This window comes from Schistocerca americana, chromosome 4 (genome assembly GCF_021461395.2).
Source record: "Schistocerca americana isolate TAMUIC-IGC-003095 chromosome 4, iqSchAmer2.1, whole genome shotgun sequence".
In the NCBI taxonomy this organism is placed as follows: Eukaryota; Metazoa; Arthropoda; class Insecta; order Orthoptera; family Acrididae; genus Schistocerca; species Schistocerca americana.
The window spans coordinates 735,404,323-735,420,850 of NC_060122.1; the positions used below are offsets into that span (position 1 = coordinate 735,404,323).

At 37.5% G+C, this 16,528-nt stretch overlaps 1 protein-coding gene across 1 annotated transcript in view; it reads left to right on the forward strand.

The window, feature by feature from the left end:
• Positions 1 to 3,217: 3,217 nt before the first annotated feature.
• LOC124613763 overlaps positions 3,218 to 16,528 on the forward strand; it is a 195,103-nt gene continuing 181,792 nt past the window's right edge. The window contains exons 1-2 of the mRNA XM_047142479.1: positions 3,218 to 3,258; positions 15,231 to 15,302. Of these exons, the coding sequence (XP_046998435.1) occupies positions 15,264 to 15,302 (39 nt within the window). The 5' untranslated portion in view covers positions 3,218 to 3,258; positions 15,231 to 15,263. The remainder of the gene's footprint in view (positions 3,259 to 15,230; positions 15,303 to 16,528) is intronic.

Below are 16,528 nucleotides of genomic sequence, written 5' to 3' on the forward strand. Positions count from 1 at the left end.
GATAAACTAAGGGTAGTTGATCACATTCAGTTAAATTCTATTTAGTGTGGGCGGATAACAGTTAGAATACGGGGAACCGTAGAGGGTGCTTGCATGTGTTGGACCAACGTGGACTGCTTACAAGAATATGTTTACTAATATCCGAATGCACCAACGAAACGGTGGAGAGCATTTAAAGGAAGCTATCAATAACGGGGCAGCACATGACAATAAAACTGGTGTTTCTTATCTCGTACTTCAGCGAGAGTGTCTTAAAAAATGGTTCAAATGGCTCTAAGCACTAAGGGACTTAAAATCTGAGGTCATCAGTCCCCTAGACTTAGAACTACTTAAACCTAACTAACCTAAGGACATCACACACATCCATTCCCGAGGCAGGATTCGAACCTGTGACCGTAGCAGCACCGCGGTTCCGGTCTGAAGCGCCTAGAACCGCTCGGTCACAGAGGCCGGCGAGAGTGTCTTTTTCCAGCTTAGCGGCGCAGAGGCTATCAGACAGGACTACCATTTGGAACCGCGACGGTTCAAACCACAGTCTGGCCATTCAAATTTAGGTTTACTGTGATTTCCCTATATCATTTAAGGCAAATGCAGGAATGGTGCCTTTGCAAGGGTATGACCAATTGCCTTCCCCGACCTTTCCTAATCCTAGCTTGTGCTCCATCTCTAATCACTTCGTTGTCGACTAATCACCCCTCTTCTTTCTTGTCTTCTCCCTTATTTGATTTATTTATTTTTGCAAGTAGGCGTGAATTTCTTATTTATTAATATCCATGGAGTATATCTTCTTCATCGTATGAGAAATTACGAGGCTTTTTCCGGTATGTGCATCCCGTGAGCTGTGAAGCTGGATTTACTTTCAACGTCTTTCTTTTTTCCTTTTTGATTGTGCCTGTTCCTCTTATTGCGTTTAGAGGCCCCATCGAATACGAGCGACGAGTTAACGGCGAGGTCTGTATGCCATCCAGCCCGAACGTCGTTTTTAGTCGGTTTCTCGCATACTTCTTTTCTTTATTTTTCACGATGATTATGATGACGACGATGATATATTTTTATGGGACTCTCAGCTATGCTGTTATCACCGCCCATACAAAGACCCAATCTTTTCACTGTTCAGTCTCGCCGCTTTCCCGAATGATGACGAAATGATGAGGAACATCCAGTCCCAGGGCGGAGAAAATCCCCGACTCGCTCGTGAAACGAACTCGTGATCCATAGGCAGCAACGGTGGCCGCTAGACCACGAGCTGCGCACTTTTTTATTTTTTTGTACCTATACTGTTGTTGTTGTGGTCGTCAGTCCAGAGACTGGTTTGTTGCAGCTCTCCATGCCACTCTATCCTGTGCACGCTTCTTCATCTCCCAGTACCTACCGCAACCTACATCCTTCTGAGTCTGTTTAGTGTATTCATCTCTTGGTCTCCCTCTACGATTTTTACCCTCCATGCTGCCCTCCAATACTAAATTGGTGATCCCTTCATGCCTCATAATATGCCCTACCAACCGATCCCTTCTTCTAGACAAGTTGTGCCACAAATTTCTCTTCTCTCCAATTTTATTCAATACCTCCTCATTAGTTATGTGATCTACCCATCTAATCTTCAGCATTCTTCTGTAGCATCACATTTTGAGAGCTTCTATTCTCTTCTCGTCTAAACTATTTATCGTCCACGTTTCACTTCCATACATGGCTACATTCCATACAAATACTTTCATAAACGACTTCCTGACACTTAAATCAATACTCGATGTTAACAAATATCTCTTCTTCAGATACGCTTTCCTTGCCATTGCCAGTCTACATTTTATATCCTCTCTATTTCGACCAGCATCAGTTATTTTTCTCCCCAAATGGCAAAACTCATTTACTACTTTAAGCGTGTCATTTCCTAACCGAATTCCCTCAGCATCACTCGATTTAATTCGACTACATTCCATTACCCACGTTTTGCTTTTGTTGATGTTCATCTTATATCCTTTCAAGACACTGTCCATTCCGTTCAACTGCTCCTCCAGGTCCATTGCTGTCTCTGACAGAATTACAAAGTCATCGGCGAACCTCGAAGTTTATATACTGTATATTATACATGCGTTAATCTAAAATCATTCATGCCCTTTTCAAGTATCCCTTAGATCACGAATTTACAATGTCAGTTACAGATCCACTATAAAATCGCTTCATTATAGAAGACTAAACCGGTCGTTCACTAAAATAAAGAACACCGTGTAAGAGCACCGCGCTCCAGGCATGCAGAAACTAATTTTTAAGGTTTTGAAAACGACACATTGGTAACAAAATTGCGGTGTGACTTTTACCATTGTGTAAGAACACGTCACTTGCTATTTTGAAAACAATGGCAGCTCAGAGCTGGCTGACTAGTGAGCGTTGGGAAAAGAGCGTTCTATAAACTGGAATTTCACATGATATACTTCGTTGGAAGATTTTCGCGAAGGCCTAATTTCGAGATAAGATCCTCGAATCGGTTATCCCACTTCTTCAGAAAAAAAATTGCTTACAACTGGATTGCGGAGTAAGATGTTATTGCTTCAAAAAAGCACGGACGCTGTGCACAATGTGACCGAGAAGGATAGCCTAAACCGCCAGATAGAGGCATCCTTGCGTATATCGACTGCTGCCGTACATTTGATTCTGCATGGACACTGACAGGAGAAACTCAAAATACTTGAACATATAAGATTTCCATCCTTTTCGCGAGTGTATTGCAAGCCTGCAGCTCTGCGCAGTCCCTTCTAGCTCTGTATATCTCGCGGTCACGGGCAGTGTGTAGTCGAGCAACTTGATGAACAACTGTACAGATAAATGCAAATGGAAATCCGCTTTCGGTTCAAGATAATTAGTTTCTCTGAAATGCAGGTACCGATGAAAAACTGTCTGTGCGATTTCTCGATACTATTCAAGAAACTGCTATCTGAAAGCAGCGGTGAAATAGAAATTCATTGCAATTCCGTTCCACATCTTTTATAAAAGACGTTTTATGAAAACTTTGGTAGAGTGCTGTGGTACTTTCTCCTATCTTTTTTAAAAGTTGTAACGCAACCCCAATTTTAACAAAAGATTCTCTGAAGAACTTTCGCGGTCTAATACGGGCCTTGTAACAGGTGAACGGGTCAGCTAGCCCTTGTGCTGCCTCCCGCGGCGCAAAATTGAACTGCCCCGGCACTTGCGGTACTTCCACGCATTAGAGGGCGAACGACGGCAACAGCAGCTGCGACAAACCGTTTTGAACTTGCTGAGATAGTTGAGTATAAAAGTTTAATTTTTCAGCGAATATATTCGCTTGCTACGGACACCTCTGACGGCTAGTGGATACATGCTCGTATCAACTGCGTTTTCTTTAAATTTACTTATAGTATCTACATTTAATTTATGTAGGGTGCCTTGTGTTCTTTTAATCGTCGCAGTGTGTGGCTTTTTGTGTGTGCTACTTTTAAAGTTTTTTATCTCCATTTTACAGTCCCCGTTTTTTGTATATTGCCTTCCATGATGATCCCCCCCTTTTTTATATCTATGTTCGCCTTCTTCTCTCCTTTGCTGTTTTTAAATGTCTTCTATTGTTTTGTTCTATGTCTTTCGGCTGAAGAGCAGCGCATATGCTGCTGCCAGCCCGCCCCGATGGGGAATTGAAATACAATAAAGAAAAAAAAAATTATGTAGGTTTCACTTAGTACTGAAAATGCTTTCTGCACTCGCGCATATCTTATTTCACTGTATTTGAGTGGCGTCTTACCACCTATGAAATATGAGAGGTCTCAATGCAACTTCATTAAAACTGCGTTGGCCAAATTTGAAACTTTCGACATAACATAGGAACTTCTTGAGGAATTGATAGCCCCGTTATGCATATGGTAATAATTCATTTCGTATCGGTAGCATGTCTACATTCAGATTTTTTTTTTTTTTAAAAAAAAAAGATGCCATTTCCAATGTTTTCTGTCAACTTGTAGATAATACAGCAGCAAAAAAATTAAAGGAATCTAAAATAGCAAGTAATCTGGAATATTAGCTTACTTTTGTTCGCTGCCTGAGGGCTAGCCCCAGTGGATGGGTTTGCGATCAGAAGGGCTGTAGACAACTTCCAGTCAACTACAGGAGCCCATTCACTTGCTTGCTGACCGCAGATATGGAGTAGGGGGATAAATCCCTTCTTCCCTCGAACAGGGACGCTGATACATATATTTTGGGAGAACAACCTAATCACGACCAGACTGTGACCAACTCAACTCGTAATCAGTTTTCACTCGGGTGAGATACTGGCGTGTTCTTGAAGAGCTCCACTCAGTGTCAGGTGGTGTGTTGTTTGGTGTATTCAAATGGAAGTACATTGAATATTCCGGTACTAAAGGTTGTAAAACTCGTGCCCATATCATAGTGTTTAAGAGTATAATTATATTTAAAACCTATTTAGTCATTCGGTTTGCAAATAAAATAGTGAAATCTGTAAAGTCTAAACTCATCTTTGTGGTACTCCAGATTCATCCCGTAGGCCTAAACAGATAGTTGAGTGTCCTGACTCGGCTTCTGCACGTTAACAGGCACATACCTTAAGATTAAGCTTCTCCATTACAGATATTTTAAAACCCGTGGCTTAATTGAACGTAAATACATAACTGCAACCAGTCGCTTTTTTGCATAGTTAATTATTCCATGAACCGGGTTTCGAACCTTTTCAGGTTTATCTTCAGATGGTTTTCTGGAAGTTACTTATGTTTCTAGCGTAATACTGGCTCTGTATCGAAGATGGAACATGCTTTAATGTCCCGCCATGAGTATTATCTGTCGATGTGGATACAAAACTAAAATTTTGTATTTGCTGCGACATTATGTGGGGGCTTTTATTTTCTTAGTGTCCGCCTGCTTCCATTGTGATTGCCATTTGGTACATGGCGTGTGAAGTCATGTACCAACTGGCCATTACAATGGAAGCAGACAGATACACTAACAGAAAGAAGCCGCCCCTACTGTCGCAGTAAATAAAAACTAAAGTTTTGCATCCACACCGACAGATAAACAATACTCTTGGCTATATATTAAAGCATGTTCCATCTTCTTGCTAGAAATATGTAACTTCCCGAAAACCATCTCAAGGTTCGAAAACCGATTCGTGGAATAATAACTAGTCAAAAAAGTGACAGGTTGCAGCTTTATTTATTTGCATATCTTAAGAGTTAATCATTTCATATTGTTAGCCTTGCTGTGCTGCCCCAAATTAGCCTACTATCCACGCATCACCTTATGTTATGCATTTTCTCCGAATTAATGCTGACCGTGATCTGGAAGTATTCGTATACAGGTCATACAAACATTTGTTTAGTATTAGTGTGCCTGTTTCGTAGACCAGCCCTACCATAATACTCAGCTTATGATACTGCCCATTTCAACCGACAGATTATTGACACTATGTTTAACGTCCTTACATATTATAAGTACGGAAATTAAGCCTACAGTGTTAATATTGTCATTCTAAAAATTTCTCACGTGTCTAATTTCATATTGCGCATATTGGCAACACTGGCACTTTAAACTTCAAACACTTGCGAGAGCCGCTAAATTTGGCTATTTTAGTGATAAAGCTGCCGTGTACGGGATAATTAGCTTAATTTTATTGCCCCTGCAGCTGGAGAAGTGTTTGCATACGTGTTTTTACTGTAACTGCCAAATACTTGTAACAATCGCAGTTAGGACAACCAAGCTAAGTATTACATAGTGTAGTATTGTTGTAAACAGTAATCAGTATTTCCTAAAGCGCTATTTATATAAACATTTGCATGGTTTCCATCAGTTTTGAGAATAAAAATAACAAATTGTGCCTTATTTTATTCAGGTGTAGCGAACCAACGTTGCTTTGTCTCATCGATAGCGACACTGTTCCGTGAAAATGTTAAAACCTTAGTCTGTTAACTGGGAGTTTAACTTCTACATTTCTTAGCGAGGAGCTCCTGTACATCGGAAAAATGTTTGCGCCATACAAAACACAGGGCGTTAGTATGTCCTTGTTACACTACAGAAAATAAAATCTTATTAAGTTTTCTTGGAACCCAGGTACAGTCCAGTGCGACAGTTCCAGAAACATGAAAGCACCACACATTTCCGGTTACTGCCGGCATCATCATTCCAACAGATTTAGTATCCATCCTTAAATATTAAAGAAATACCACTGATGTCTTTTGTGTAGGTTCCACACACACAAACTTACATAAATAACATACATGGTGCAAAAGATATTTTAGCCCTTAACTCACGAGGTACGCGCGTAAATTTTTCGAATTTGACTCCCAAGGCTACTTGTGGTGGAATGCTTCTATACTCCCCCGACCCTCCTTAAATTGCGAAGCCTACGATATTTTGATGTCGGTTGCGTTATAGCCTTCTGTATTTATTGTTGACACGTATTATTGATACGTGTTGGAGCCTCAGAGACCGCACCTCGTGAACTACGTAGCTGTTTTTTCAGTACGGTGCCGTATAGCTCAAAATGTGTTCCCACGAATGTCAATTTTAACTTTCCCGAGTTTGACGAGATTGTTAGTCGGTCTATGGAGGAAGCTGTCAACGTAGAGCTCACAAAGTTGTACCACTATACCCAGAAGCAAGATTCTAGCTCTTTTACATTAGGAACAGTGGAATGCCAAACTTGATTTCTTCACGACTTTTCGGTCTCTGTAAAAGTGGTCTTCATGAAAATGGCTCTAGCACCTCAGCGAAGTTACAGGTGAGCCTGCATAAGTTGATGCAGGGCCCTCAGCAATGTCCTGCACAAATTTCATCAAAATTGAAGATGTTTGAGCTGGGAGCCCTAGGATCCTTCAGTGGCCAAAACACAAACCACAACCATTGTAATAAGGGTAAATGTCTATGAAGTTAAAGTGACAGGCGCACTTTCCATGGCTGCTCAACGAAATCAATCGTCCCAGTGGTGACAGGTAAAGGGATTCACCAATATAAAGCACCCCGATGGGAATAGAAAATTATTAGAGCCATGTCATTGTTCCTGGATCACACTAAATGTATGTTCTAATGACACTAAAACAGCTAACCATACTGTACTGTAAATCCAATTCACAACACTATATCAAATTTTAAACGTAAAAATCGGCTGTCAACACAAAGGCTGACAGTTACATCACAAAAGAAATTTAGAATCAAATGCATCAGTTCTCAACTGAAGAACAGTCACATTTCATACTTGTTGACTACAGTGCCATCTACCACAAATGGAAAAAAAAAAATGGTCTGAATAAAGCGTATTTATTTTTTGGCAGAGAATCCAAATATGCTACAAAATGGAGAGCTCCCATTGTGTCAATTCAAGTGAAGTAATGCATTAAAAGTTTAGTTGGTTGCTTGGCCATTTTTAAGTATTTGTTTTTCATTTGATTACATTATAATTCCGAAGTTCAAACAGTTTTTGAAAATTTTTGCCTTCCATTGTTACTAAATGCCAGCCATTCTTTTTTGTAAGTACATGACAGTTTTTCAGTTTGGAGACAATAGCGATAATACGAATATCTCTGTACTGGGTTTAGCTTCAGCATTGCAATTGACATGATTGTTTTGTAAAAAATAAGCCGCCTCTACAAAAGTGTTTATTGCCCAAAATAACCTAAATTAAAAATACAGTGAAAATGACCTCAAAAGTTTGCTACTGAAAATTTGGAAAACCCACATTTTAGACATAAAAATAACAACCAAGGAATGATTTATCACTGTATTTTTTTTCTCTAGTTAGATATCATACACTACTCTCCTCATATAGAGCAAGAACACTGACAGGTGTTTCTTTAATTTTTTATAATTTTTTTGAAATCTGAAAATAATTTTTTGTAAGGTTTGGGGTGGTTATCTCTGGTAGGACTGAACGTTCCAATTTGACTTTTACACATTTTGCACACGCATGTTATGGGAAAGCACTGTAAAAATTTCAACATTGAGTTTTACAGTGAGAAAAGATATTAATTTCTGAAAATGAGAAAATAATTCAGATTACGTTACAGTTGATCTTATGGCTGTTGCTGAGTTGTGTGTGATGTTGGGTAGATGCAGTCCATTATTAGTGAAGTTAAGGTACTGAACTATATGCAAAGACTTGAAAAATGACTGAACTAAACATTTATATTATCTTGACCAATTTAAAATGAATATTTTCATTTAACACAATTTAGAGATGTGGTGCTTCCTAATCCTAGTGGTGATCACTAAGAACAATTATTTCTTCAGACAGCTTATGCGATATAGACTAAGACCTGTCAGTTTCTGTGGTAAATGCAAGCATTGAAAGCTTCCTTAATACGTTTTTCACTGGTATCCAAACTTTGTCACTATTAGATGTCTTGAATGACATTATTGAGCCAGCAGGGTGGTAAAAATGCACAAAAATCGTTTTTTACCAAACCACTATTGTCCATCATACACACATGCCACTGTCATTCAGTGTTAAATACAGATATGGAATTTCCCTGACAGAATGAACCTCATAAATTTCAGTTTCTGATGTTACATAGCATCAAACTAAGTCATCTGCGATGCAAGGAATTTTTGGAATTGCCTTTTTCCCTTTTATTGCTATTACAGTTTACAAATGTGGTTTGAGGTGTTGCTTTTATATAAACTACCTCATCTTTCTTGATGAGAAAATAGGTCATGCCTTTAATATTATCCTCGCAAAAGGCATAAAACTCTTATATTGTAAGAATTTGGTCTGTGCTCATTCTTAGTAGGCTGCTTTACTCACTTAATGTGTTGTTGTATCTCCTACTCCATTACACGCATTTTTATCATGGCAAGGAGCAAAAAACTACTGCATAGTTGTAAAGATTTGAAAAATTCTTTCTGTTATCTACCACTTGCATCTGGAAAGTATATAAGCTTCTCAACCTTGAACAGCTTTTCTTTTATGTAATTTGTTACATAATTTTGGCATTTGGGAGGACGACGGATCAATCCCGCGTCTGGCCATCCTGATTTAGGTTTTCCGTGATTTCCCAAAATCACTCCAGGCAAATGCCAGGATGGTTCCTTTCAAAGGGCACGCAAAGGGCACGGCCGACTTCCTTCCCCTCCTTCCCTAATCCGATGAGACCAATGACTCACTGTCTGGTCTCCTTCCCCAAAACAACCAACCAACCATACTTTTGAAACTCATGGACAACTGAAGTGTTGTGCTCAAAGTAATCTCTTAGCACGCACATTGAAGAAATGCAAACTTCATTTTTCTCACTTTTTAAGCACAAAACAAATGGATGCAATGTTTCTTGGTGGTACCCTCGCATTTCATCCTGAACCACAAGTATTACGTTTTCTGGAGAATCAGCTAGGACTATGCATCCAGTTTCATAAAGTTGTGTTTTTTGCCCTTCAAAAACTTTCTTTTGATTTTAGAAACACAGTGGTGACTTTTGAGATTTTTTTATGTTATCAATTAAGGGGTCAATGTACTTTCCCTGCTATCATTTCAGACGTGTCAATTATAACAGACTGTTTGAAGGTAACATTGTTGGGCATTTCCTCCTCAGATCTGTTAAACAGTTTGAATGGTTTCTTTACTGGGGCATATATCACAGAAACTCATCATACAGTGAAAATTGTTAGTATAACAAACCATTAAATCTAGTAAACCTTTGCAGTTAACATCATTGAGTTTTGCACCCACAGTCATCATTTTGACATTTTGATGATATAAACACACACAAATGTACTATGTTCCTGAGGAGTCGGCTAAAATGCACCACTTAGGACAAAGGTCACATTATTTTGACCTTCCAACTTTGCTTTCAGGATGAGCATTTTTGAAAGGTACATGTTCTTTTAAATTTGACAGCAGTAGTCATTTCTGCTTTGTTAAAACTACTCTCTTCCTGTCTTTGCTGCCAGGGGAGATTCTACTGTTTTCATTGTCTTTGAAAAACTGCTGGATCTTTTCAATTGTTTCTTCACTTATACCTACTCCTTTCATCTTTCTTAAAACTGGTAGAATGCCTTACTCTTTCACTAATTTTTAGGTTACTCTACGCAAACTGTCAAATATGTTCTCTTAATCATGAGTCAGGGCTTAAACTAAAAAATTTCACTTCTTCCTCTTTAGGTGTCACTGAACAGTTACTTTTTAATTTCTCAATTAAGCTCAAATATTTCATGTCGAATGGTTCTGAAGGTAGGTTTTTTATTTTATTTTTGAGAAGTACTTCTGGTATCTGCATTATTAAAACCTGATTCTAGGTGTTTCCTAATTTTGTCTGAAATTTGTTATATCTTGCTTTCAATAGCAGCTTTTCTTTTTCTGCTACTCAATTTTCTTATATTAAAAGTAGGAGATACCTCTAAATTAGAGAAATAAAAATTAAATTTGCTGACAGTTTCCTCATTTGGAACATAAATGTCAGTAATAAGGTTACTTGATTCTGATTCTTGATTTGTGATAAATATTTTTGAGTAACAGTTTGGGCACTGGGAATATTTCCAGCAATCACATTAAGATTCACTCAGGAAGCTGTTTTATTCAGTCTTAACAAGGACAAACGTTAAAGTTTTACTGCCCTCAAACCCAAGTTTTCTTTCCCTCGACCATTTAATAACTGGTTTTTTATGACCTTTGAGTGGATCAGAGCATTTTTTTCCAAAAATATGGTTGTATTTCATAATATATTTTTTTCTCATGACACAAATTGATTATGCAAAACAACTTACTTGTAATTTAAACAAAGTTTGTCTATCTTCATCAGAGTCATTAAAATTTTATAAGTTTTTGAAACTGAACCATAAACTTTTTTGTGACACTCTTCACTTACTATTTGTCCAACAGAACATTGCTCATCCATTTTATTGCATTCCAATTAGCTTTTCAGATTTATTAAATTTTAAAGCTCTTTTAGTTAACTAAAAATTACACTCATGACAAAAGCACACAAAATATTCTACACTTTCAATGAAGTATGTACAACCACTCTGAGAGGTTTCTGAACAATGGCACACCCAGCAAATGTAGTGGGGGTTTCACATTTGATGTACAGACTTGTCACTGACTACTGGGCCCCTGTGCAGACTTATTACTGTGTCCACTGAGCTCATGTACACACTTGTCTTGAGGACTAAACTCGTGCACAAAACTGTAGCCTTCTCAACAACAGATGAATTTCACAAGTTTATTGTTTTACTTTAATCATTTTGAACGTGTAGTAATGTGCAAATTTTCTAAACATAGAACTGAAACAAAAGCTCCTGTTGTTTAATATTTTGTTATTAAATTAAATAATACTAAATAAATAAAGGGTGATAGTGTTAACTAAATATAGGTTACAACTAAATTTTATTACAATGAAACACTAAATCATTTAAATAGGCAATAACCATAAGATCAGTTCTAATGAAGTGTGAATTATTTCCTCATTTTCAAAATTCATCTCTTTCTTCAAAGTCAAATACCAGCTTGAAATTTTTACAGTACTTTGCTATCATGTAGGTGTACAAAATGTGCAAAAATCAAATTTTTATATTCAATCCCACTCAGATAATTAGCCCCAAACTTTACAAAAAAATGAAGATTTTTCAAATTTTAAAAATTATAAAAAATTAAGGAAACATTTGTCAGTGTTCTTGCTCTATATATGACTAGTAGTTTGATATCTAACTAGACAAAAATACACTGTGATAAATCACTCTTTGGTTGTTGTTCTGGATTTTCTTAATTTTTACATCAAACTTTGGAGGTCATTTTCATTGGTTATTTTTTAATTTAGGGTATTTTGGGCAATAAACAGTGTTGTAGAGGAGACGTTTCTAAAAACAGTCATGCCAGTTGCAATGTTGTAACTAAATCCAGTGCAGAGATATTGAGATTAATGCTAATGTCTCCAAATTGAAAAACTGTTGTGCGGTTACACATAAAGATGGCCACTACTCAGTGACAGTGCAAGGTAATTTAAAAAAAAATGTTCTGATCTTCTCAACTATAGGGTAATCACATAAAAAACAAAAAATATTTAAAAATGGTCAAGCAAACCTTTTTGGATAACTTCATATGGATTGACCCCATTTGAAAATTTAAGTTGACACTGCCCAGGCAGGGGGGGGGAGGGTGGTTTAGGAGGTAGCCAGCTGTAGTTGTAGCACAGACAATGTCACCTTTCCAAATAACTCTTCACCTAGAACATCTTTTTATACAGTGAATCATTTCAAGATTTTCACTGGTCTCAAGTTGAAATGAACACACTGCGTATTACGAGTAGTAAAGAGCCAAACACAGAAAATTGTGGTACACTCTGTTTGATATGTAAGGAATTTGATCTCATATTGTTGAACTGCATAATTAGTACTGTCACTCAGGTAGGATATAGTCAGAGATAGCTATGATCCTATAAAACTACAGTAGTAGAGTTTTTCTAGCAGTGCTTCATGGCTGACAAATACCTTGCCGAGATCCACAAGGATAGCATTAACTGCTAATCTTCATTCAAATGTTGGTAGTGTCAGTGAAACAACGTTTTTGGCTGCTTTTACTGTTGACAAGCCTGACCTGAAGCTGTAATGAGTCATTAAGAATATTACTCAGACAGATATTGATTGATTTGGAGCTGTACACAATATTCCACAACTTTCAGAATCATGGGTATGAGAGAGTGTTGATGGTAATTATTACAACAAGCCTTACAACCTTTCTTGATGAGAGGAGTAATGATTGTCATTTGCAAGGATGAAGGGAAAAAGGGACTGACAAACATATGGTTTATAAGAAAATATTGTGTTGCGCTACTACCTCCATAATTTTTTTAATCGGAGAATTGGAGACACCATAAACATCTTCAGATTTTGAGTAACTTAAATTTGCAATTGCAATATCGGTTACTTTTCTCTCTTTCCAATTAAAGACAAAAACTACATCTTCAAAATTTTGTAGGAAACCAGGATACCAGACAGAGCAAATTCCATCTTCCTGAATATAAGGTAAACATAGAAGGGTTGAAGAGGAGCGAAAAAAAAGACTGGTGAGGTTTAGAAAAAGGGGTAGAGTTCGGAAAGGTCACCCAGAACCTCAAGTCAGGGAGGACTTAACAGATGGGATGAGAAGGAAAGACTGATTGTTGTTGGGACTGTGCTAGATGAGATTTTAAAACCTCAGAGCTTAAATGTGGAAGATAGGATAATATGCAAGAGAGATTACTGCTAAAATATCATACACAGGCTAATGAGAGCAAAAAGCTAAGTGCACTGTGTGCGCTAGAGGTGTGAAGGGGATAGCAATTAATAGACAGGTCAGAAAATGAAAGTTGTAGAAGGTTAAAAGAGAATGAAAAAGGAATAGTTACTGTGAAGAAATGGTGAGACTGAAGAAATTAATGTAAATTTAGTTGGGTGGTGAGAACAAAGGACATGTTGTAGTGCCAGTTCTGACCTGCAGAGCTACTAGAAGCTGGTGTTCGGGGTACAATCCAGATGGCACATGTAGTGAAACAGGCACTGACGTCACAACATACAAAAGTATACAAATAAAGCATAACATAAATAACTGCAGAATGAGTGTTGTAAAGTTGTGTGAATGTGATAAAAGTACAAGCAGATACCCTCGGCTAAACTAATCACCTCAAATGATTGTAATTACAAAATACTATAACACATTGACTGTTCATAAATCAATATTTAACTCAAGTATAGTAGTTGCACTTCAGCAATATGATAAGCATCTCTAAATTCTTGCACATATTTGTACAGCACTGCGCATCATTAGACTTAAAAAAAAAAAAAAAAAAAATCCAACTGCTCCCTAATTCCAAGCTCAACTTGGTATCAAAATTTACCAAGTGCTTGCAAAATTTAAAGTATCACACTGCCACTTCCTGCCCAAGTTCTATCACTTAATGCCTCAAATCAACCTTGTATCCTGCTATGTGTGCACTTAAATCAACTGCAAGTGCGGGCCGGCCACTAGAGGCTGCTTGTAGGAACTGTGCACACTGCTTGGTCTCCACTGCACCATCTACTGGCAACTTGTGTCTATGTAACTGTGGAGCAGTGCTGATTTACTCTCACTATGTTTATTACTTTGTACTGCTCACATCAGTTTCCCTGTGTATCACTTACATTGCAACTTCTGTATGATTCTTTGTCTTGTTATGTTTGGAGTCATGCAAGGCTTATTTCCATTATTGTTCAGAGGTTTATCAAGAAAGCCATATTTGTCTTACTTGGATTAGTTTCATGTATTACTTGATTACTGCAAAACTGAAGATGAGAATGGAACCTGATTGTGAAGTAACCAAGTAATATACGAAACCAATCCAAGTAACACAAATATGGCTTTATTTATAAACCTCTTAACAATTACAGAAATAACATTCGTGTAACTCCACGCACAACAAGACAAGACTCACGCAGAAAGTGCAACATAAGCAATACACAGAACAACTGGTGTGAGCAATACAATCTAAAAGAACATAGTGAATGTCAGTCAGTTCTGCTCCGTACTTGTATAGGTGCGAGTCATCGGTAGACGCTGTGGTGGAGACTGTGCCATGTACACGTTTCCTTCAGGTTGCCTCTAGTGGCTAGCCCATATTGATGTAGTTGGCCATTGATTTGAGTACACATGCACGGGTATACTACAGGTTGCCCACTCACTTGTTATGTGTACATGATGTTGTGTTCATTTTGTTATGTTTATCTGTATAATAGTTAGTGATGTGACATTCAATGATAATTGCAGGTGTCTTCAGCAGTTATCTAACCATTTTAACTCTTAATTATTGCCAAAAGTATTTAAGAATTTTCAAAGGTTTAAGTAATGTTGTTGATATCTTGCACTAATATAAATTATGTAATTTTTATAATTACTATTAAAGTGGCTGTGCAGTGTAATTTGTAGCATTCTGAGGTACCCATTACTTGACATATTAGGAATTCAGCCATCTTTGGTATGCACACCCTTTGCTGCATTGCTAATTGTCATGACTTCTATTCTAGTACTCCAGGAAATCCACCAAAAGGTCCCTTCCTGCCACTTGCCACCTCTGCATTTGCCCTGCCCTCAGCGGGGGCATCTCTTGTGTTTACATATTACATCCACTGACAGCTTGACAGATTGTCGTTACCTCCCAGCGTGTTTCTAATCCCCTTGGTCATACTTCATACTTTTTGTAAAAATGTTGTGCTTATCTAACCACTGATTGTGTGTCTCCAAGTATAAAATATTTTTTGTTGTCTAATACAACTTTTTCATGTTGCAGCATTGCTTGCTAAAGATCTACCCTAAATTTGGAATGTCTGAGATACCAGAGGAGATTCTGCACACTCCTAAGGTGAGAAATACCCAACTGTGAAACAGACAAGTTTCTATAATTAAATGTGTGGGAAATGGTGTGAATTACATAACTGAATAGTTATTTTCTTGGACAAAAGGTTTGGTTGAACATTTTAACTGCAGATTCCAGCTTTGGTTGAATTAGGCCAACTTCAGATCTATAGATTGTTTAGGGGTAGCTTCAGCTCTCTGTCCATCACATAAGACTCCAGTGATCAGTATGCTGCGAGCCCAGATAGCTACCATCTACTACATGCTCAGTATTTTACAATTCTTGGAAAAATACCTTTGTTCTCACCTAAAAACTCTAATAGATTAACTAGACAAAAAATGTCAATTATGAGCCCTCATCTTTTTTGTATTCTGTACTTACTGATAGAATTCACTGGGCAAGGCTGTGGTTGTAAGCGTGCTGTTCATGTGTATTGACTTTCCTTAGTGTGGTGGCCTTTTAGTGTGATTTGATCACTGTGGGAAATGTACAGAGATTGGCACTGTAGAAAATGGGCTAGAAAAACAAAGATTTCATCTTTAAATGCTACAAGATATAAAGTAACTATAATATAGAGATATATATGAAGAAATTAATTCCATAAAAATAACTGCAGGCAGCAGAAGAACAAATGATCATTGAAATAAGCAATATACTAATATAACCTTCAAGTGCAGTTCAAGAACGGCATAGACAGTGTGTCATTCAACAATACAAGATAAGAGAAATTGAATTGGATAAAAACTGTTAATAGCTAGTAATTAAATGCTAAGTTAGTTTACATCAAACTAATTAAGGCTTATTGAAGGCTGAATGCTGTGTAACACAATAGCATACAGTAAATTATAAGTACTGGCAATATTTACATAACATATCTTGCTGTTAAATGTATGGTCATTAGACATTACCACTTCCTGCTATAAAAGGATGAACTACTTTTAGACCCAGCCTAAGTGGTCAGAGGCAGTGTTTTGTGTGTGTGTGTTGTTGACCATAAATTGATTTTTCACACAGCTGATATCAGAATACAAATAAAAACACTTAGTTCATGTATCAGATGACAAATGAAACATGTTCAGCTATCAAGGTGGCTATGCGTGAAGCCTTAACATCCTACAGTACTAGAACATTATTGAAAGATTTCTCAAACTCAAAGAAACTCTGACCTTACTAAAGGCTGTTAGTGGCACCAAAGTTAATGTTCAGATGCTCATGAGCAAGACAGAACCTGC